Source organism: Vipera berus, assembly GCF_964194415.1.
Source record: "Vipera berus genome assembly, chromosome: 2".
Taxonomy (NCBI): Eukaryota; Metazoa; Chordata; class Lepidosauria; order Squamata; family Viperidae; genus Vipera; species Vipera berus.
Window position 1 is genome coordinate 138,239,110 of NC_138203.1, and position 23,098 is coordinate 138,262,207.

General features: G+C 42.9%; 1 protein-coding gene across 3 annotated transcripts; it reads right to left on the bottom strand.

Annotated features, from left to right (window-relative positions):
- Positions 1-2,382: 2,382 nt before the first annotated feature.
- LOC308664397 (pleckstrin homology domain-containing family A member 3-like) lies at positions 2,383-22,535 on the bottom strand. 3 transcript variants are annotated; one of them, XM_081321623.1, is made up of 9 exons: positions 21,883-21,961; positions 21,009-21,099; positions 20,396-20,512; positions 17,796-17,951; positions 14,659-14,795; positions 12,502-12,672; positions 9,796-9,839; positions 5,585-5,795; positions 2,383-4,465 (listed from the first exon to the last, which is right to left on the bottom strand). In XM_081321623.1, the coding sequence occupies exons 3-8, from the start codon at positions 20,415-20,417 to the stop codon at positions 5,609-5,611; spliced, it is 717 nt and encodes a 238-aa protein (XP_081177749.1). In that variant the 5' UTR covers positions 20,418-20,512; positions 21,009-21,099; positions 21,883-21,961; the 3' UTR covers positions 2,383-4,465; positions 5,585-5,608. The 3 variants fall into 3 exon arrangements, with proteins under 3 accessions (XP_081177749.1, XP_081177747.1, XP_081177748.1); XM_081321621.1 differs by lacking the exons at positions 21,009-21,099; positions 21,883-21,961 and adding an exon at positions 22,374-22,535; XM_081321622.1 differs by lacking the exon at positions 21,883-21,961 and having other exon boundaries at positions 21,009-21,372.
- Positions 22,536-23,098: the final 563 nt, after the last annotated feature.

The window sequence follows — 23,098 nt, forward strand, 5'->3', positions numbered from 1 at the left end:
GTTTTGGAGCTAAAGAAAATAATGTGGCGTGCTGTGCTTTATCCTAAGGCAGGAGTAGGCAACCTTGGCTCTTTTATGACTTGTGGACTTCAACTCCCAGAATTCCTGAGCCAGCCATGCTGAGGGGAATGGGAGAGGTTTCCAAGCTGAGCCATGCTGGCTCAGGAATTCTGGGAGTTGAAGTCCACGAGTCATAAAAGAGCTAAGATTGCCTGCACTTGCCCTAAGGGAAAGTAAAGGCCCAGCTCTTAGACTTGGCATGAGGCTTCTGCAAAGGGCCCATGGATCATCTCAAACCCAACAGGTAGACCTCTTGGGGAGGGGCTCCAAAAGCAGAGTCCACATTCTGGGAAACAGCCTCCAAGACAAGACAACTTGGTCAGGTGGGAAAAGAGCCTACCTGCTCCAAAGTCCATTTTATACCACACGGTCCAATTTACATCTTCATTCTTTATCAGGGATGGGAATGTTTTGGCAAGGTCACTATCAGTTACTCTTTTAAACACCATGCGCCAGTACAAAGACACCAAGGATTGGAAGGGAAACCGTGGGGAATACAAAAGAAAATTCTGGAATCATCATCGTACATTGCATTTACACCACTGCCACTAACAATGCAAGATTTTAGAATCTAGACCAGGGGTAGGCAACCTTGGCTCTTTTATGACTCGTGGACTTCAACTCCCAGAATTCCTGAGCCAGCCATGCTGAGGGAAATGGGAGAGGTTTCCAAGCTGAGCCATGCTGGCTCAGGAATTCTGGGGGTTGAAGTCCAGGAGTCATAAAAGAGCCAAGGTTGCCTACCCCTGAATTCTAGACCAGGGCTTTTCAACCTTTTCACCCATTGTACCACTTTTAGGATATGGCAACATCCGAGTACCACCAGTTGCTTAGCAAGGTGTCAAAAACTTGATGACCCCCCCAAAAAGGAAAAAAGTGATGAAGTACAGGTAGTCCTCGACTTACAACAGCCCTGACAGCCCTGAAGAAGCACTGATCCTGGCTCTTCTGCTGAGCCCTGACAGGCCTGCAGCTCCAGCCATCTCTCACTCAGGCTTGTGCGGTGCTGCCACCAGTTCAGCTCATTCCCCTCCCCCGCTACTTTTCTAGGATGGTCGCGTACCACCTGCCAGGTGCCAGTGTACCACATGTGGTACCCGTACCACTGGTTGAAAAGCCCTGTTCTAGACAAAAGATTTAGGTAGTCCTTGACTTACAGCCATTCCTTTAGTGACCATTTGAAGTTATGATGGCACTGAAAAAAGTGACATATTTTTCACACTTACAACCATTGCAGCATCCACACGGTCACATAATCAAAATTCAGCCGCTTGACAACTGGCATGTATTCATGACAGTCGCAGTGTCCCGGGGTGTGTGTGTGCGTGTGTGTCATGCGATCACCTTTTTATGACTTTGCGACAAGCCAAGTCAATGGGGAAGCCAGATTTCACTCAACTGGGTGACTAACTTAACAACTGCAGTGAATCAGTTAACAGCTGTGGCAAAAGTTGTAAAATGGGGCAAAAGTCACTGAACTGTCTTACTTAGCAATAGAAATTTTGGGCTCAATTGTGGTCTTAAGTTGAGGACTAGCTGTATTGCAGGGGTCACTTTTAGAAAGTAAAATCAAACTATCTTTGGGTCCAGCATGATTTTAGATGACTTTCACAAACCCCTGTAATTTTCTTGGAAACACTTGGAAGTGATTTGCCACTGCCTCCTTTGAGGATACATTTTTAAAAAAAATTCTAGTTCAGGCTAAAGTATTAGAATTTCATAGTAAATGCCCATCCAAGAATGAACCAGGCCCAATCATGCTTAGATACCCCTGGATATAAATTAAAAAATCGTTGTCATCAGGCTGGGTAGTCCCAGGAAACTGGTGAGATCTTGAGGGGGCTGTTAACATCTATTCTCTCTTGCACCTTGTGATTTTTAATTTTTTAAAAATACTATTTTTTGTTCTTGTGTTTCCATTGTACGCTGCCCAGAGCCACTCTTTGTGGAGATGGACAGTCACATAAATTTGATAAATTAGAAAAAGAAGGAAAAGAAGAGCTCCAATGTATATAGTACACCAAACCTTTCATGAACAAGCCCCTTCTTTCGAAATTAGTGTTGCATGTTTCCTACAGCAGGGGTCCTCAAACCTGGCCACTTTAAGACTTGTGGACTTTAACTCCCAGAATTCCCCAGCCAGCCATGGGGAATTCTGGGAGTTGAAGTCCTCAAGTCTTAAAGTGGCCAAGTTTGAGGACCCCTGTCCTAGAAGTTAAATGAGGAGCTGTCCAAATGCTGACACCCCAATTCTTTGTCAGGCCTAGTCAAGACACCAGCAGAATCCTAAAATCAAATAACAGATGGGATCTTGCAAAATGGACCAATCCAGTAAGATTTAATGGGTCTTGTATGAGCTTTCACAAGATTTCAAGTAAGAATACCAACAAAAATCACTGAAACTGTACACGTCTTGGTGTATCTTGTGAGATTTGGGGCCCAGCTCCCTTTAATGTTGTAATTCTTGGGCATTCTGCCCCATTACACAACATGCGAGCTATGCCACCTGAAGACACTTCCAGTGGGCCAAGGCTTGTAGTTTGAGGCAAAGGAAGGTTGTCCCCTTTATAGGAATTTCTTGTCTGCCCTTTGTGTGTGCGTGTGTGTGCACGTGTGGGCACCTCTGAATCAGTGTATACTCCTGGCGACTGCCTGGATATGTCCCTGCAGTTTTCTTAGCAAGATTTTCCAAAGTGGTTTGCCCTGGCCTCTTTCCTAGGGCTGAGAGAGAGAAGGACTGGCCCAGGGTCCCCAACTGGCTTTGTGCCTAAGGCAGAACTCGAACTCAAAGTCCTCCAGTTTCTAGCCTGACGCCTTAACCATTATCCCAAAGTGGTTCTCACCCTTCCTGGGATGCTTAAAAAAAGCAACAGGAGGATACATGGCTTTGACTATGCAATGGTGGATTCTTGCCCAGGTAACTAGAATTAAACCTCCAGAAAAATCTAGCCCTTGTTCCAATTACATAAAACGCCCCAAGAAAGAAATTAAACCTAAACCAAGCAAGACGTCTCTCCAACAGAGGGAGGGGGGGGAAACACACTAGGGGAGCCAGAAATAGCACCCTGCTAGTTTCTTGCTGCCATTATGAGTCACCTGCCTGTTTTGCACCAGGCTTCAGTGATGCAACAATTCTTTATATAAAACTGCAACCACCTGTTCAGCGGCACAGACAGGGATTAGTTCCAGGTGTTCCTGAACTCGTTTCCTCCCCCCCCACCTTTGCCATATTGCAGGCGAGACCACATGCAGGTTGCCTTGCTTTCTAGGTGTATATCAGGCCACCCTGAAAGAAGCTGTTTTGTTTTTGGCTTTGCTTCTGGCAGAAAACCCCAGTGGTGCCAACCTCCACCCCGCGGGGGAAAAACAACATATAGCTGTGACACTGCATTTGTTTCAAAATTAAAGTCTTCATTCAAAATTAGAGTCTCGTCCTTGGCTGGGCTCTTCCTGCGAGAGAGCTTTGAACAAGAGGTGTATGCGGATGTCCACGAGGCTGCATGGCGGCCGTACAAAGAGAGGGCAGGCATTCCCGAAAGACTATGAGGCATGAGACTTGATACGTGAGGGAACCAAACTTCACTTTCGGATCAGAGGTCCAGACAGGCTGCTTTTCCTATTACCTTGGACGTTTGCTCTCTGCTGCCCTAACACAGAACCAAAGAGCGTTCTGATGAGCTCCGAGGGACTCCTGGATCCTGTTCAGCAAGCTCTGTGGGGGAAGTCCAAATCTCAGGGGGGGGGGGGAGAAACCCTGCTGAGAAAAGACGAGGAGCTCAGCAAGGTCTCCCCTGCTTGCACCTGGACTGAGTTCCCGACCGAAAGGCTCCCTCAGACAACGGTGGCAGGACTGCTGGCAGAAGATTGTGTTCTGCCTCTGCAACAGGCCACACTTCTATAGGCTCAAAGCACCTCAGGTGGCCAAATGCAAATGTAAAGACATTTGGGAGAGTACCAGGAGGAAGGACGCTTAACTGGCCTGGTATGAAATGACTAATCATTCTATATGCTTTCTGAGAGCGATCTCTTCTTTCTTTCCCACCAACCTAGCCTGAAGAGCTAACCCCTATTCTTCTTCCCAACCCATCCCCTAGGTGCCAGCATCTATTTCGGAATACGTGGGTTGCGTTCTCCAACCCCCGGCAAGCACAAGCCTGAAAAACAGACCCGAGGCTGCCTGTGGTACCTGGCCCTTTCTGCCCGCTGGTCTTGTAGAAGCCCATACTCGACAGGTTCAGGTTTAAGTCCTAAGCTAGAGGAGAAACCCCCCCAGACAGACTGTTTCAGTTCAAGAGCAGCCGAGCTGATTCCAGGAGCTGAGAAAGCACCAAAAAAATCCGGGTTATGCTGGTTGGTTGCCACCAGCTGAGTCCACTGGGAAGTCCTGAACCAACAATGGTTTTATCTGAGGAAAAACAAGAAAAAAGAGACGAGATGAAGGACAGGCTGGTTCCTGCAAGTCAAGCACCTGCAACAGCAGTTTCATAGTAAAGACTACTCAAAGCTAAGCAAGAGAGGAGTGAAACCACATGGACATTTCTCAAGCAGAGCAAGGCTTGTTGCATCTACTGGGAGAGTTTACAAAGTAAACCTGGAGACGGAGAAAGTGCTCCCTGAATAGTATGTCAAGATTCTAGAGTGGACATGTCAAACGCCCGACGTCACGTGACGTCGTGCAACGTTATCGGGACGGTTTTGCCATTGCTGGCAATGGGGTGGGCGCGGCTTCCGGAGGACGCGTCCCGCCCGCGGGCCAGCAGTTTGACACTCCTGTTCTAGAGAATTCCGATCTATGTGAATCACCTCTTTACTACTTCTTGTTAATACTTCTATGAAGCAAACACAAGAGTTTGTTTAGCCTATCACCTGAACTAGGGGTCATAGCTTATTCTTCCAAGTAAGTCAGGATTCATAAACCAAGAGCAAAATCCTAGTTGTAAATGGAGCAACAGTCAGGATCTTCAGTGCAAAGGCAGCCATCCTATGGGCCACGTGATAATTCTGTGTCTTTTGGCATGGCCCACCATCACGCTGGCCATTCCTTTTCCCCACAAGTTGCTGCAATGCCCAGCAGTAATATAACGCTTTCCCTCCACCAGTGCAAAAGTTGAAGCATTTCTACTTTGTTCTCCAGATTCTGTCCTGAACATAACATAATTTTAGGGATTTGGGGCAAACCTTGACGTGTTATCTCCTCCCCAACTGACACTGCCTGCTTTGCAATTCCTGTTAACGCAGCAGGAGTCTAGTTTCACATCAAAATGGGCATCTGGCTGAAAGGCAGAAGGCCAATCTCTCTTGCCCCAAACCTGCCACGTGCTGGATTAGATCTCAGGCAAGCCCAATTCAAGGCTTTCGTGGTCCAGGCTTGGGTGGCCAGACTGCCATGCAGTATTAGCTAAGGAGCCAGGCTGTTAAGAATTCTTCTAGACACCACAGTCCACATTCTGGTAGCCTAGAAAATGACACGCTCCCAATTATTTCATATTGGGCAGAGGACAAGTTTACGTGCCTCCCAACTCACCGTCTTTCCCCTCCCTGGTCAATCTCATGCGGTTATCTGGTGGTGGCTTCTACTGACTGCTTCTTCAGTTATGGTGCCAGGGGGACTCGCAGACTGGGAGCCCTGCTGCCCCCACTGCTGTGAGCAGAAGACCACCATCTCCTCCAGGTTGCGCAGCACAGTCTCCGTGCCCTTGGGAGGCACCGGAGGGATCCGAGCTGGCTCCAGCACTCTGCAAAGGAAGACAGGCAGATGTTGCTAGCAAACCCTGCACTCGGCAAGCTACAGCCACTGTAATGACATGTGGGAATGAGCGTGGGAGACAGGCAGGACAGCCACAGACGGGAACAACTGGCATGTAAGAGATGTCTCAGCCCACAGAAGGAAAAGGGGCATGGGAATCATTTCAGAAGGGACCCTCCCTAGTTTTCGGGGGGGGGGGGCGGTGTCAACGGAAGGAGAGATACTTTCAGTTTTGGCAAGATTCTGTTAATCTAACCCAGGGGTCTTGAAATGTGGCCCTTTTAATGACTTGTGGACCAAGTCCACGTGTGCCTGGCTGAGGAATTCTGGGAGTTGGTCCACAAGTCATTAAAAGGGCCACGTTTCAAGACCCCTGATCTAACATTATAGTAAGACAGAGTTAATATTCTTGGTTGTGCTATCTTGCAAGGCTAACAAAAACCGGGGATCCATGCCAACAGCTACACTGCACGGAAAGCAGGCTACGTCAGGCCAAGTCCTGCAAAGAGCAATGAGATCTGATCTGAGTCCAAATCCCCATCTTGGTGCAAGAATCTAAATTAAAACAGGGGTAAAGATGGCCTTTTTAGTCCCCACTTGGATATGTCTGCTGAATACCATCTCTCTGGGTTATTGGGCCCGCTGCTTTACTATCGTAAGAGGTTTTTCCTGACATTCATTAAGAATATGCATACTTAAAACCTCTCCTTCCGCAACCTGCTGCCTGAGATAACCAGAGGTCTCAGTCCTTGTCTGTGTGATGTCCTTTAAAATGTTTGATGATCCCCTTCGTATTTTATTTATTTAATCAACTTCTATCCTGGCTCACAGTTGGGGCGCTAGCCGCAGAGACAGACCTGTCATTCAAGGCTGCTCACATTTAGAAATGTGCATGAGAAAAAAATCAAAACAACGCCATTATATCAGACGTACCATAAACGTTACCAGAATCAGCTCCATTACAAGTGAAAAGCTTGGTGAGAAGAGATGGGGGGGGGGGATTGCCCTTTTTCTGAAGGCTGGATGAATGGAGGGCCAAACAAACACACTTTTCTTAGGGACAGCACTAGACAGATCTTCTTCCACAAGCCATGAGGCTCTTCGGAAGAGCCTCTCTTACTGATCTAAGTAACTAGGCAAATTCACAAGTTCCCCCCATGTGCAAGACCAAGCCATTTAGGTCTTTAATGGTCAGTGCCAGACTCTTTTTAAGTAGTGCTTAGTAAACACCTGACAACCTGGGCAGATCTTTCCATTTAGGCGTCATGCGATTCTTTTATCTTGCGCTGTTTAGCCACCGGATCACTCCTTACAACTTCCGGCACTTCTCAAAAAAAAAAAAAAAAAAAAAAAAGCTCCAGGTAAAGCGTATTGTAGCAATCAAAATGGGATTTTAACCAAGGTGTGGATAACTGTTGCTAAGTCAGACTGGTTCAGGAAAGGTCGCAGTTGGGACACTAGCCATGGAGTTGAAAGGAGCTCTTAACGCAGACATTACCTGGAGGGTAATGACAGCAGGGGATCTGGTAAACCTGCTTTCGGGACTGTAAAGCTGCTTTTTCAACTGAAACTTCCCTTCAGTTCCCGAGTCCAGAAGCCCTGCCATTGGGTCTGGGTTCACCTTGTTCTCTCATCCAGACCATTACTGAGCTTAGGCAGCACTCAAGGGTGCTGACTGCTTTCTTGAACTACGTCGGTGTTTTTCAGCTTTGGCAACTTTGAGACCTGTGGCACTCTACTCCCAGAATTTCCCAGTTAGCACGCTGAGTAGAGTATTCTGGGACTTCAGTGCATCTTAAAATTACCAAATTGAAAAAAAAAACACCAAGCTAGATTATAGGGAGTGCCAAAGCTTGGGTCTGGAGGAGATTCATATTGCTCTTTCTTTGCTTTGCTATCTGTTACATTTTTGCCATCTTCACCGCATAATTGGTATATTGATTCTTTTCTTTTATTCTTTTCAAGGTCTCTAAAGAACTTCTTTCGATTATTCTTGGCAGCTCCTTTTGAGTTTCAGCTTTCCTGAGCACTTTCTATTTCCAGACTACTTCTCCAAGGCTTCTTTACTCATCCCATCCATCCTAGAACAGTCCCTGCTTTACAGTGTTTTCAGATCTTCCGCTAAATGTTTTATGCAATCACGCCGATTTCTTTTCCTGCGCTCCAATTTTTTTGTTCCCCCCCCAAATTGGAATCATCTGCACTTGTGCTTTTTAACTCTCTTTTTTTAGGAACACTAATCCACGTACTTTGAGCTCTTTTTTCCATTCGCTTCTCCTGTCACAAGAATAATTGCTCTGAATTCATTAAAATCCTCTTATTTTAAGCTTATGTATTCCAGCCAATTACACTTAGCTTTCATTTCCATTAAAATAATAAAAGTCTAGTATGACATGGACACCGTGCCCCAATATGTCTGCTATTTCCCCTTTGATTAAGTCTTCCGTGGTGTTAGTACCAAGTCAAGACGATCCTCTAAACTTTTGAAGGAAAAAGTTGTCAGTATAAGGAAAGACACAAATTTCCTGCAAGGACCATGCTTTAATTTGTCTCCCAGAAGACCTTAAGATAATTAAAATTTAAAGTAATTACATTTGCTTTTTAAAAAATAAATCATCTAATTCATATTGATATAAACCTCTATTATGCGTTGCAGAATTAATTCTTCTGCATAAAAGAAGAAGTAAATAAATACACACAGATCTGCCCTCTTTTTGCAAAACCCAACCAAAATGAAAAGAATTAGAAATATAGTGTCTCCTGCTGATTAAATCAGAGACAGGGAGGGTTAACATTTCAAATTAGAGGTAGTCCTTGCTTAATTATGTTAATTGGGATCAGAATTTCAATCACTAAGCAATGCTGTCATAAAGTGTGATGTCACGCGACCACATTGCTTAGCAACGGCAATCCCAGTAGTCGCTACTGCCGTTGTTAAGCGAGCATTGCAGGTTGTTAAGCGAGCATTGCCTCCTTGCTGGGTTCCAACAACTAAAATCAGTAAGGGAGCTGGCAGGAAGTTGCAAGTCCCAGTTGGTTCACAAGCAAGCTGACTGGCAGGTATGTGGCATGCCTAAGCGACTTTTGGTCTGGGAATGGCTGCTGCTGAGGGAGGGAGGGAGGAAGGGAGGGAGGGAGGGAGGGTGAGTGGTTGCAGCAACACACACGAGAGATTTCAAATCTGATGGTGGCTGCTGCAGGTGAGAGAGACTTAAACCAAGCAACTTGCAACTTTCCTTGCTGGCTTCCCCATTGACTTGGCTTGTGGAAACCTGGCAGAGAAAGTCACAAATGGTGACGGAATCACCACGGGGCACTGCCACTTTTGTTAAGTGTGCAGTGGTGGCCAAGTGGTGATAACGTGTGACTGTGGAAGTCTGCAACGCTGGAACTTTGAGGAACAACTGTTCAGTACCACCCCTTCAGCACCACTGCAACTTTGAACAGTCGCTAAATGAATGGTTGGTAAGTGAGGACTGACTAGCTGTGGCAAATAGTAAACGCAGACAATCATGAGTTAAATGCAATCCACTCTCCTAAATTAAAAAGTGTTTTAATAGCATCCACCCTCTTTCTTAATCAACTTCTTTCCGAGTTCTTTTGCAAGCAAAATTTCATTTAGGAAAAGGAAGTAATCAGGAAGAGGGAGAACTTGACAAAGAAGTAGTCTGGCAGGTCTAAATCTTAGTGGAAAATCCTTTGTTATTTCTACTGAGATATATCTGCTGCCAGTTACCCCTGCTAAAGTAGAACTGCCACGAGATACCCCACATTCAATATTTTAATTTCCTTATTTTATTTTTGCATGGGGACAGTGGAGAGCAATGGAAGAGAGAGAATATGCTTAATTCCATGGGATTATTTCCAAAATACAGTGGCAAAACTAAAAAACAACCAAAAACAAAAACCCCCACCCCCCTGGCCCCAAACAGTCTCTGGGAAAATTAACCGATCCTAAAATAAAGCTTGGAGATATCCTGGCTGCTCACCTGTCTGAGGAAACAATGCCTGTGTGGCTCATAGAACGTCTAACCTGAAGGATGGAGGAAAAAACACAAATACAATGGTAAGGATATAAACACAAAGTAATACCCTGCCATTCTGATTGGCCCGTGCATGGATAGTTACAATTTCACAAACACAAATGGTTTTTTTTTGGGGGGGGAGGGATAGTCACTGTAGGTGACCAACTACATGTTCAGATTTTTAAAATTATTGATCTAGTTCAGGGGTAGGCAACCTTGCGTCTTTTATGACTCGTGGACTTCAACTCCCAGAATCCCTTCATAAAAGACCCAAGGTTGCCTACCCCTGATCTAGTATGTCTTTTTTTTCTCTAGCTGCATAGCCTCTGGAAAAAATGATCTCTCTTTAGTTTATTAGATGTTTTAAGAGCTTAATCTCACAGATGACAGCTTTTAAACCATATCTCAACTACTTAGCTCAGGGGTCTCCAACCTTGGCAACTTTAAGACTTGTGGACTTCAACTCCCAGAATTCTGGGAGTTGAAGTCCACAAGTCTTAAAGTTGCCAAGGTTGAGGAAAACACAGGGGCTAGGGGTTCACATACTTTTTCCACCCTGCACTGTGAATGTTTCAATCTTATGTTCAATTAAAACATGACAACAGCTAATGTTTGTGTAGTATTATTTTAAGCAGACTGTGTTTTTCTATTGTTGTGACTTACATGACGTTTAGAGCGCATTTTATGGCCAATTCATTCAAAACTCCATGTAATCCCAAAGGGTTCACATACTTTTTCTTGCAACTGTATATAATGGTAACTTTGTTCCAAATGGTACAAAACAAACAACTTTTCTAAGGAATGTGAGCGGATGCTTAGCTAGCTATTGCCAGCTAGCAAGATAGCTTTGTGAGGGAAATCACCACTGGATACTGGATCCGAATCAGCATAATCTCTCCAAATCAAAGGAGATTGTTGAGATCATCCACAGGACCCTGGACAGGCACTCCTCATGAGTAGACTATGGAAACTGTCGTTACTACGGTCAGCTTATAAATGTAGTGGCTGACAGTCAGGATTTACATCAAGCTAAAACCTGCAAAGCAGCCTTTATAGATACTAAGCTTGACCGAGCCTTATATCTTCATCACTTTTTTGCAATTTGGTTTGTTTGTTTTTTTAATTCTTTGCATATTAGAGAGATTAAGACCCTTTGGAGTAGCAAGGTTTTACTGAATTCATCGGATGAGTTTTCGTCTTCTTAAAAGATGGTGGGAATTTGATTTTTAAAAGTTTTAAAAATTTATAATTTTTTGGGGGGGGGAGACTGTGCAGCAAAAGGGTGCTTAGTATATGGATTTTGGAAAGTTGATGACAGATTAAGAGGCCAGAAGGATTTGGAATTATAGCTTTGAATTATTTACAAGATTCTTTCTCACGGGACAATGGAGATTGATTTTATTTTGTGTGTTGTTGTTTTTTTACGATCAGGAGACCTTGAAGGCTGGACACTAGAGGCACAGGGTAAAGAAAGTGGAGCAGAAACCGTTAGTCCCAATTTTTGAACATCTCTCAGCCAAGCTTTTGCACAGAATGGAACAAATGGTGATAAGCTATTAAAATTGTTTTTACCTGCTGGGATGAAGGGGAAGTTACTTTTTTTTTATTTTTCATTCCCTTTTTCTTTTCTTTTCCTTTTACCTGCCCCCCTCCCCCCCCCCGGTTTTTCTTTTTCTTGTATATTTGTTTGTAATTTTTTTACTTATTGCATCATACAGGACTGACTTTTGTTCTTTTCACGTATAATTCTTAATAAAATTATTTGAAAAAGAAAGGATGCTTACTAGAGCAGGTCTGTATATATTGTTACAGTTTTCATTAATGTAGTATAGACACAATGAATGCAATTAAGAGGTCAAAGTACTTGCAGCTTCTTTTATACTTAAAATGGGTTGGTCCAGCCTCTCTTAAGACAGCCTTCCACAACACAAAAAGCTTGTAGATATTTTACACTGCAACTCCTATTAGCCTTTGCTAAAATAGCCAATGCTCAGGATAACTGAAGGGAATATATTGGTCAAGTGAATTCTCCATATTCTGAGATCTAGTGATTACTCTTCCTTGTCTTTTTTTTAATATAATGTATAAATCCAAGACATATAAACATATAGAATTTCTAACTTAGAATGGCTTTTTAACTTACAGAAACATATGATATGCCTATGAACAATTACACAATTTTACATGTAATACAAAAAGACAAATGCTCTGGGCATTGTGAGCTTTTTCAGCACACACACACTAATTCTGATGAATTATATAAAACGATCGGCATCAGGAATTTATTTCACTCTGAGATGCCATTCATTTCACATTAAGATAAATGCCTCCAGAATGGTTATTTGGTTATTATTTCCCACAAGAAATTAAATCAGGACTACCAGTTTGGTGGTTTCTAGATGTTTGGGACTAAAAGTCATAAATCCCAGCTAGCATGACATGACCCTTGGTCAAAAATTATGAGGGCAGTAATGGAAAAAAAAGAATTTATATAGAATCAAGTTGCCTATTCTTGATTAAATCTACGAGAATGAAAAACAGCAGCATGCCGTGACAATTTCTTTCCTGGCAATGTGACATAAACACAATTTTTCAGAAGCAACCCAACTGAGCATCTTATTAGGGTAGAACTAATGAATATAAATAGGAATAAGTAATAAGTAGCCTTACCCGGTGGGAATGTGGAAGTTTAGTGCCCACAAAATCAGAAGGCTCAGGGACTGTTGAAGGATGATACAGCTCAGGGGCCAAACGAGTATTTGCAAATTTCATGCATTCTTCTAGGGTAGAGATGAACTGACTGCAGGTTGCCCGTAATAAAGACGAAGCTTCATTCATCTTCTGGTGGGAATTGAGAGCACAGACAAGTGAAGCAGCACAACTGCATGATGGCCTTTCCACCCTAATCCTCACAGTCCCACCATCCAATGGAGAGGAGGGGCTTGAGAGCTAAAAGGTCCAATTCGAATGGGCCTCAGTTGCTCTCTACATGCCCCTTTCCTGCCCAAATGGCTTGGGCTTCCAAACAAGCAACTCTACATATGGACATTAATTCTCCATTCAGCTACATGAAAGGACTGTGTCGCTTCAGCAAATAAACACTGGCTTTACAAGGTTTATAATTCTATTAGAACACAGGAAATATAATAATAATAATAATAATAATAATAATAATAATAATAATAATAATAATAATAACAACAACAACAACAACAACAACAACAACAACAACAACAATAATTGGAAGGGACCTTGGAGGTCTTCTAGTCCAACCCCCTGCTCAGGCAGGAAACCCTATACCATTTTGGATAAATATCAGTATCAGTATCAAATATCAATATCAAGCAGTCTTTCCTGAAGTCACTCTCCTCTCCCCAGATCTTTGCTTGTGATGCAGTTAAATAAGAATGCAAAACTACGGCGAAGCACTTGATTCTCCATTGGAGTCTGCAATCCTTAAGATCTCAAGCCCACCTTTTAAAACGTTGGTAAAAGAAAAAGAGCCATTACCTATATACTACGTCATCACCTGAAAGTTTAGTAGTGGTGTAGCAATACTGAGACAAGCTCACCTCTATTCCCATTCCAAAAGTTTGTTCCCGGAAAAAATAGGAGCATCAATACATTTTAGATAAAGCTGGGAAAACTCCCTAAGGCTGTTGCTTTACAAATGTGGTACACAGAAGCAGCATGAATTCTATTTTTAAAAAAAATTCTGATTAAGTTCTAATTTTTATTTACACTGGAAGTAAAACTAAATTAGCACTTTCAAATGCTTCAAAATTATATGCAATCAGAGCAGGTACTGGGCCAAACAACAAACCATCCAGGCTGAAGAGCCAAGGCAGTTGCACATACAGGAGATAAAGACATGAGATTCAAGCCACTGGGGCATGGTATTTTTCCAACATTGCCGTAAGAATGGAATAATAGTCCCGTGTTTCTGTTCGAAAACATACTTTTGGCATTAAGCATTTGATTGAAAAAAAAATGTTTAAAGATTGCTAATTATTTCTGGAGCAACGATGGAAAGATTGAGAGAGAATAAATTCTTCAAAAAAACCCTGACAACTTTATTTTAGCACTTAGATCAATTGATAAGTCACCCATGTCCAAAAGATTAAATAGCTGCACTGTTGATGATACATCACAGATGTTCCTGTCAATTGGCAGATTTTTCTTTGGCTGAATTTGAGACTGCTTCTAATGCCATGTCCAGCTTTAACAGGTGGGCCCGATCTGTGCCAGATGCGTTAATACATTAAAGGAGACAAAGTGAGATATATGGTAGTTAAGCCTCAATGAGACCAATAGATGTCATTTGTTTAAATGCTGTTTGCAAAGAAATTGCAGGTGGGTTGTGACCTTCGCTGACAAATACGAAGAGTGGCAGCATTTGGATCTTTCAAGCAAGAGGAAAATGCGTCCTGGATCAGCCCGGCTTCCTTTATGTCAGACCGTGTCCAAAACATAGGAATATCTACTTTACATAACTATAGAACAGATCTAGAATTCTTAGTGGCCCTTGGATATCTGCATTGTTGTGTGGGCTCTTCACCCTTAATTCCAAGGCACTACAGGAATGACTGACTGTGTCACTGGCTCCTGAGACCTCTGGACTACAAGATGCCATTGGCCCTGTTGGCTGAAGCTACTAGAAGACCAGGAGGCCTGGAGAGCTCTCAACTTTCCATCTCTGTCCTACAGTGATCACAAATAAACTTGCTAATGTTGTCAGAGAACTAATATTTCAGATTTCTTAATAGACCCGGCTGAAACATGCAAACACAGAAACCTCTAACTGCTCTAGACTCTCTCCCACCGTACCTGGATGTCCAGAGGAGATCCATTCTCTTGAGGTTGGGTTGCATCCTGCACAGCTAGCACTTGCTGTGTCAGCACGTCACAATATAGGCGCAGTTCAGAGAGTTTTCTTCCGAGGGACTCGTTGCTTATGTCCAGATCTGGGATAGATAAGGAAAATTTACATAAGACACTGAAAGAACATTCACACAGCGCCACAGAGTACAGAAGACTTAAGCCGCATCAGAGTTAGTTCCGATTTTGCCAGTGAAAAAGCTTGCTCCCTCGGTCATATCAAAATAACATCTAAGATGCCTTTGGTGTTTTCAAAATGCAAATATCTTTGAGTATGAATCTGTGGATAGCACCAAAACTGAAAATAAAATGCAAATGATGCAATGGGCAATGTGATATAGACTGTCAGCGTGTGTTCGTTTAATGTACCCTTTTCCAGGGCAGAGTAAAAATAAATATATAAAAAGATTAGTAAAATCAAATCAACTTCCTCTGTTTCAATGAAGCGGCACCAATTTATCTCTGAAATCCAAAAGCATCTAATGTGATGCAGGAACAAACAGCTGCTTTAAAGAACTGTGGTTAGATGTGTTCATGTTCCCATATGCTTTGAGGAACTTTTCTAAAAAAGAGCTTGCACATTGCACTAAGCTCGGCTGAGTTCCCTTCTTGGACTAGTGAACGTATGCACAATTTTGAAAGGACGTTTCAAACACTTTTGTGACTTCTTTTTGTTTTCTAAGAATATTGTCACTCTGTGCCATGAGACGTGGGAGATTTAGCCCTTAAAAAGTAATAAAGATTTTAAACACCGAAAATCAGTGTGGAGGCAGAGACTCTGGCTGGTACCACAGATAGCACATAACCTTTTTTGAAGTATGCCAGGCTTTGATAATTCCTTAACACAGAAATATGAAAAAGAAACTAGGAAATGATGAAGCAAAGGAAAGTTGATTTAGTGACTTTCTGTGAAGTAATAGAGGAAAAAGTAGGTTAACTGCAGTTGGTGCACAACTGTATCTGTGTGGGTGGGATGGAAGAAAACATTTATCACCCAATCTGCCAAAGAGAGGCTTAATCTTAGCCACCATCTTAGTGGTATTTATTCTGAGAAATGTACAGATAACTTATGTGTGTAAGTGCACTCACGTTTCCAATATTTATTTCGGGAAGTAGAATTTCAGAATGGTCTATTAAAATGAAATACCAATTACAAAAACTGGAAACACTAACAATCTACTGAGTAAAAGATGAAGGATCATAAGAACAGTCTATAAATTACCCAAATATACATTAAAAGTATTCTAAGCGCAGGCTTTGACTTTCTCCCATACAAGGAAAAGTTAACAAAGCAGCTGAGGTCCCAAGCTGCATTAGGTTGTGACTTGTTTTGGCTAAGTAAATGGTGTAAATCTAGGCAATAGTCAAGTTTGCCTGTAATTAATTTACTATAGATCCAAAACCGGGTAATAGTGTAGGTTAGGGCTGAGAATGCTTTAACCAAAATACAAACTCATGCTTTCTGCTGGAATAATGTGGCTAAGTACAAACTGAAAAACCCGCAAGGGCTGCCACTAATCTGCTAGACATAGAAACAGCTGTTGGATAAGCTATATAGTATATAGCCTTCCTGACACCAACATAAAGCTGCTCTAATCTCTTTTCACGTCCTAAAGGGGGGATTACTTGGAGGGATTAACACTCCCTTTTATACTCAGTGATTTAGACTTTTGTGGGGTTCCTATATGGGTTTCCCCCACTGAAATTGGGACTGCTCAAATTAAAGGGGGGAAAAGTTAAGTGGGGGGTGGCAAGCTGTTGTAAAAGTAGCCATCTGACATCAACACCATACAGTGGGAGATTGACATATAGGTCTGTGGGAAGATGTTACCCATGAATAACGCTAAATTAACCTTGATGTGCCACATGAACTATGTCATGTTTGGTGATTCAGAAAACCTTATAAACCAGGCACAACAAACTCACATCACGTGATGTCACGCTATGTATTGAGACTTTTTCCGCGTTGCCGGCAATGGGGTGGGCACGGTTTCGGCGTGATGCATCCAGCCCGTGGGCCGGCAGTTTGACATGCCTGTTATAAACGATGGTTTATTGTGACAAGTGAACCCAGTCAATAACAGTGCTGTAATAAGTACTGGAATTCATTCTTCTTTCTCTGCACATTAAGTCTTATTTTGGGGGGGTTGAGCATGAACAATGTTATGAACCAGCTGCAGTGCTTTTTCCTGGAGATCCTCAGAGACTGACAAATAAATGGGGGAGATGCTAGTGGTCCATAAGACTGTTTGTGTTCAATCATTCAAATAATGGATTTTTTAAAAAAAATCCTAAAGACTAGCTTTTCAAAAGGGGAATCAATTCTGTTCTGTCCCTCATTTTATTGTGGAAATACAGGTAGTCCTCGCCTTATGACGACTGAGCCTAAAATTTCTGCTGTTAAGTGAGACATTTACTAAGTGAGTTTTGCCCCATTTGTTAAGTGAATCGTTGCAGTTGATAAGTTGATAACCCGGTTGTTAAGTGAATCTGGCTTTCCCATTGACTTTGCTGGTGAGAAGGTCGCAAAAGGTGATCGCATGACCCGGGGACACAGCAACGGTCATAAATATGAGTCAATTGTCAAGCATCTGAACTTTGATCACATGAGCATGGGGATGCTCCAAAGGCCGCACGTGTGCAAAACGGCCATAAGTCACATTTTTCAGTACCGTTGTAACTTCGGTCACTAAATGAATTGTTGTAAGCCGAGGACTAGCTGTACCTAAAAATAGTCCAAATCATGAAAACTAGCACTGGGGATTCAACAGCACATTCAGTGCTATATCTACACTATGGTCTCCTTTTTGGATCCTGACCTCAGTTACTCTAACCCGCTGTAGCCATTCAGCAGTCTATCTATTATGAGGAGAGCCAAATCCCTATGTGCAAACATGGGTGTAAATGGAGGGGAGAGGTTGCAAATGACTCAACAAACCCAGATATGTTTGCTAATGAGGTATGAGAGTAAAGTACTCACTGACGTTGACCAAGTATTTTCACCCAGTACTAACTAGCTCTATCAACAGCCCCATAATCCTGAGCCCACCAATTCATTAACACAAAGCTATTGACAAAGAACCAACCTTTTTCTTTCTGGCTTCTGCTATCCCCGAGGCAGGCTTTGGAGCTGCCCAAAGCCACCAGCCATTTCTGTCTCTCAGCAGCGCCTCCTGCCTTCAAGTAGAAGTACTGCTCACCTGGGATGACCAGCTCCATACGAGTGGAATCGGTTGCATGGACTACAGGAGGGGTGAGAGAAATAAAAGGAAAATAAAAGTGAGCCATACAATCGCTACCTTCCCCCCCCACACACACACACACAGACTCCACCACGCGCAGGGTGACACTTTTTCTTATTCGGTCAAAGATGATTTCATGGCCACCAATTGAAATCCTTACTTTGTATAAGTTGAAGGATTAAGAGGGGAAAAGAAAGCTATCTTTTTACCACTCAGAGATCATCTAGGGCAGGGGTGTCAAACTTGCAACATCACATGACGTGTCGCGACATATCACGACTTTTTTGCCATTGCCGGCAATGGGGGTGGGCATGGTTTCGCCATGACGCACCCGGCCCATGGGCCGGCAGTTTGACACCCCTGATTTAGGGCTAAAGGAATACCATGTCCACAGGTATGTAATTTGGGTGAAGCACAGACCTCAATAGTGAAGAACCCAACCAGAAGACTCCAGATGAAAAACACCAACGTAATAAAAATTAGCCTAACTGAATGAAAACACCTTTAGGAGTAAGAGTTTTTAGAACACTGCTTTAAGTTTCTGGAGCTAACAGTGAGATTTCCAAATGCGATCTTTGTGTTTTTTGATAACAAGAGATAAAGTCTGCCTACTTCATTTACTGGTATTTGCAGATCAAGCCGAGGTTCAGTCACAGGAGCGAGACATTTTTTCCCCCATTTATTTGGCAAACGCACAAGCCTCCTACCGATTGTCTTTGATGTACCGTTTGAATTTAAAGATGGTGCTGAACACACTGAGTTATAAACCCCGCCTGAAATTACAACCACTGAAGGCTTCCCATCTATCTTCCCTCTCCATCTCAGTTCCCCAACCAGGGCATAGAAATCTGCCACTCCCCTGCCTTTACTTGCTCACTGCCTCCCCACCATACCCAGAAAGTCCAGGCCTTCTCCCCACCCCACCATGCTTGCAATGCCAGGGTCCATTTACTTTTGCTTTTTTGTGCAGCTGCTGACAGGCGTGACAAGCTGCTGCAAGCGTAGCCAGCCAGCCAGCCAGCCAGTGAATGCAGTGTTTCTGAAGGCTAGATAAGGGCCTCTGTCTACACTTCAGAAACATTGTGTTCTCTAGTTTCTGGCTAGAAAACTAGTAAATGCAGTGTTTAGAAACACTGTGTTCTCTAGCTTTCTAGCCAGAAACATCTTGGTATTTCTGAAACCTCAAAAGTCTCTAGCACATAGAGGGGAGGGGGGGGGATTCCTGTGGCAGACCAGAGAAATTTGGTTCCCAAAGATCCGAGCTTCCTTTCTCTAGCCCAGCACAGCACTTCCCTTCTACACATATTGGGGGGGGGGAAGAGGGGAGAAGAAGACCTGCGGTGGGCTGGAGAAATGGAACTCGGATCTTCAGGATCCAAACTTTATTTCTCTGGCCCACAGCAAGAGTTCCCTTCCATGCAGACAGGGAAGCACTCTTGCTCCATCCACTTAATGATCGCAATTGGGAAAACTGGGTTTGTGGTCACTCAGTGAAAGAGTCTTGTGTCTGTCTTGCTTAATGACCACAACCACAATTCCAAGCCCGCGGTTATAAGTTGAGGACTACAATCATTAAAAAGAACTCTGGGGGTGCCCAGACTAGAGGCATGGCATCATGTAATTTCTACATAGTAGATTAGAATTTCAGCAGATCCAGGTCAATTCTGCATAATCTAGGCTCTGCAGCATGCAATGAATCAATGTAGCTTGCATTATTGTCAGTACATTACCCGTCCACTGTTTGAAGGCTGAAAGGAAACAAGCCTCATGGACCATATCTGGGGTCCCTAGATATTAACAGCATATAATCTGGGCTTCAAGAGAGCCAGTTGTACACAGTGGTTTAATATATCATGCCAGAAAACAGAAGACTGTGAATTCTAGACTTGTCTCAGGTACAAAACCAGTAAAGTGACCTGTGCCAGTCATTCCCTCTCAGCCCTAGGAGGAAGACAAGGGCAAACCAATTCCAAAATGTTGCCAAGAAAGCTGCATCAACTTGTCAAGGCAAAAGCCATAAATGAAGGCTAATTCAAAGGCACCAAAACAAATAATAATAATAATAATAATAATAATAATAATAATAATAATAATAATAGTAATAATAATAATAATAAATAATAATAATAATAATAATAATAATAATAATAATAATAATAATAATAATAATAATAATAATAATAATAAAAAAAAATCTGGTTTTCACTGAATGGCTGGCAACTATCCTTCCATAAGAAAGCAACTAATGAAGAAGGTAAGAAACCACAGGCCTTTAAAGGAAGAGCAACAAATAGCACTGGAATAAAGAAAGCAACACGGTGAAGCTGCTGCAGTTCTTAGCAGAAAACGGAAGACGATGCACAATACCGAATGAAGCAAAGTTTGGAAAAAGATAAATTATGTTACATCTTTTCCATTCCATGTACAGTACTGAAACTGCCTACCTTTGATTTCACATACAGCCATCTTGATGCTGCCTTTGCTGCCTTTGCCCACATCATCCTGAGAGTCATAATAGGAGAGGATGCCATTTTCTAGCACAAAATATCGTGGCTGCCAACCTGAGGCCAGAGAAGAAGGAGGGTAAATTGGACCTTGTAGACTATTTGCAGTGGGGGTTGGGGAGCCAGGGAAACCAACTAAACTTCTCCATATGTTTGGATTTAATTTTCCCAAGAATTTCTGAACTAAATTGACTAGGGTGGGCAACATGGTTCTTGTGGTACTATTCTTAATTTATGCCAGGCTGCTCGCCTCTCCATATTTATTGTTTAAAAATACTATTTATAATTAAATTAGAAGCAATCATGCTGTTGAGGGCTGCTCATTCGTAAGCCACCAGGGCAGGTACAAACATCAATTGACCATAATAATACTTGTCACTCTGTCTAGTTTAAAGGTACTTGGGTTTTATCCCAAGACCTGGCCCAAGAGACAGAACCCCCAGCAGATTTATCCCCACAAATAACTTCCATTCCACTCCATCTAGGGAAGAATCAGCGACAAGAAAGTGTTCAATTCAGGAAATCTCTGTGAATTAGCCCCCAATCTACTTACTGTGTGGGATCCCCTCCAGGAGGAATCTTGTCTGTTCCAGATTATTGTGATTTTGGCACCAGGCAAATACATTTCTCTTTTCCTTAGTATTCTAGGATTTTAAACCCAGATTATAGAAGATAATTCTAATTCCCTGCATGAAATGACAGTAGTACTATATTTTAGGTTCTATTCCTTATGCAGTCTCTTTGGGGCATTATTCTATTTTTCCACTCAATCACATGAGACGTCGATTCTTTTGTATAATCTACCCAAGAGAAAGTTTATTGTTCAGTAGTTATAAATAAAAACAAATTGATCAATTCCTCTCCCCTCCTATTTTACCTTATTTATTTATATCCCATGTTTCCTCCAACAGCTCAAGGTGGCCTTATCCCCATCTGTGCAATAAGCTGCCCCAGAGTTTATACCCAGCTCAATACCCCAGTGAGTATTCAGGGCTGAGGGCAAACACGAATTTGGGACTTACTAGTTGTTATCTTTCAACTACACTGTACTGGGGACCAAGTGTTTACTTACCCTGCATTAAAGGGATGCCCATAGCAAGCTTTTATATACTGTACACATTCCAAGAATAAAGAAATTGGCCATAAATATTTTGTTCTTTAAGTAGAACAAAAAAGGTACATATACACTGCAATTAAGATTAGTGCTATCAATAAAGTGACCATACATCCTTTACTATAAAGAACAGTCCTTTATTTCAGAAAGCTGTACTTTAAATTTATTTACTAAACAATTTATTAAATAATTCATATTTAATTATAATTTGTTAATCAATAATTAATTCTAATTGTGTGGGTTTGCTCTTGAATTTGCCTTTGTAAACCAAAGTTAGAAACACAAAGAATTATTACTGTCTATCTTTATGAACCTCTTCCAGATTTGCTCCCCCGACTGTGGGTTTGTCCTCTATTTCTTTCAAGAAAATGCAGTCACTTATTCACAAAATGTAGTTCCTTCACATCTACAGGCCACCTGGCAACGGTCGAAGTTTATTCTTTTCGCTGCGTTTCCAAGCTGGAGAAAGCCGGTTTCATTTCTTCCAGTTGTGCAGCGCTTAAACAGTCTGCGATCCATTCAAATGTTGATGGATCGACCCTCCTGACCCGGGAGGAAGAGGCAGTTTCCATTTGCAAAAGGATCGTTGCATTTCGGGAAGAATAAGGAAGAGCGAGAGACTGAGAAACGGAGTAGAAGTCTGCGGGGACAAAGATGGAAGGAAGCCTGGACTGCCGAATGCTCTTCCTAGCTGCGTGGCTACGGGAGAGGATCCAGGCGGGCGGGGAGCGAGGAGAACCCGCATTTGAGCTCCCCGTTACTCGCTACCTTGGAGCCAGGCCTGCCTGGAACACTCCCACTCACCTGAAAGATAGTTGGTCCATTTCAACAGCGCTCCCTCCATCACCAGCGCAGCTCAGCGCCGGTCTGCCACGCCGATCCAATTGCGGCCCTGCGCCGGCGAGGCTCAGCCAATCACGGGTCGTGTGCCGATCGGAACGGAGGAGGGTGGGGGGAGAGAGAGAGAGAGAGAGAGAGGTGGGCGGGTGGGAAGAACAGGAGGCGGACGAGAAGGAGGACAGGGGGAGGAAGCGGAGGCGGGAGAAACGTAACGAATTGGAGGAGACACAAAGCCGGAAGTATCTCTCGGAGCCAATTACAAGACGCGGACCCTCGCACTGACTTAAGGGCAATGTAGTCCCGAAACTGCTCCGACTTTGGAGCAGGCCAATCCTCTCCCAGCGCTTTCTTGATTCGTTTCGGAGTCTTCTCAGTGTTAGAAATGTGGCTTAAGGAGTTGAGCTTCTCAGGGATATTGGTTAGAGCCGAGTCTGTGCAGGCTGGATGATGCAAGTTCAATGGGACTAACGACTAAAGATGTACAGGTTCAGATTGTCATATACAGTTGGCATGTCATATACAGTTGGCAGTTATCAAATATTTCATATCGTGTTTCGCTGGAAATCATCGTCTTTGAACCAATACGTTCAGGAGAATCGCAATAAACCAATCAAGAAAGGCACCCTTAGGTCCCACTGAGGTTTGTGAGATTTATCCTGTAATCATGGCTAAATGTGGCTGTTTCATAT

Coding starts and splice junctions, on each gene's coding strand:
- LOC308664397 (XM_081321621.1), bottom strand. CDS start 22,413: ATGGAGGGAGCGCTGTTGAAATGGACCAACTATCTTTCAG. Junction 20,513..22,373: donor ATGGACCAACTATCTTTCAG/GTGAGTGGGAGT, acceptor CTCTGGCCTCAG/GTTGGCAGCCACGATATTTT. Junction 5,796..9,795: donor GGCATTGTTTCCTCAGACAG/GTGAGCAGCCAG, acceptor CTTCCTTTGCAG/AGTGCTGGAGCCAGCTCGGA.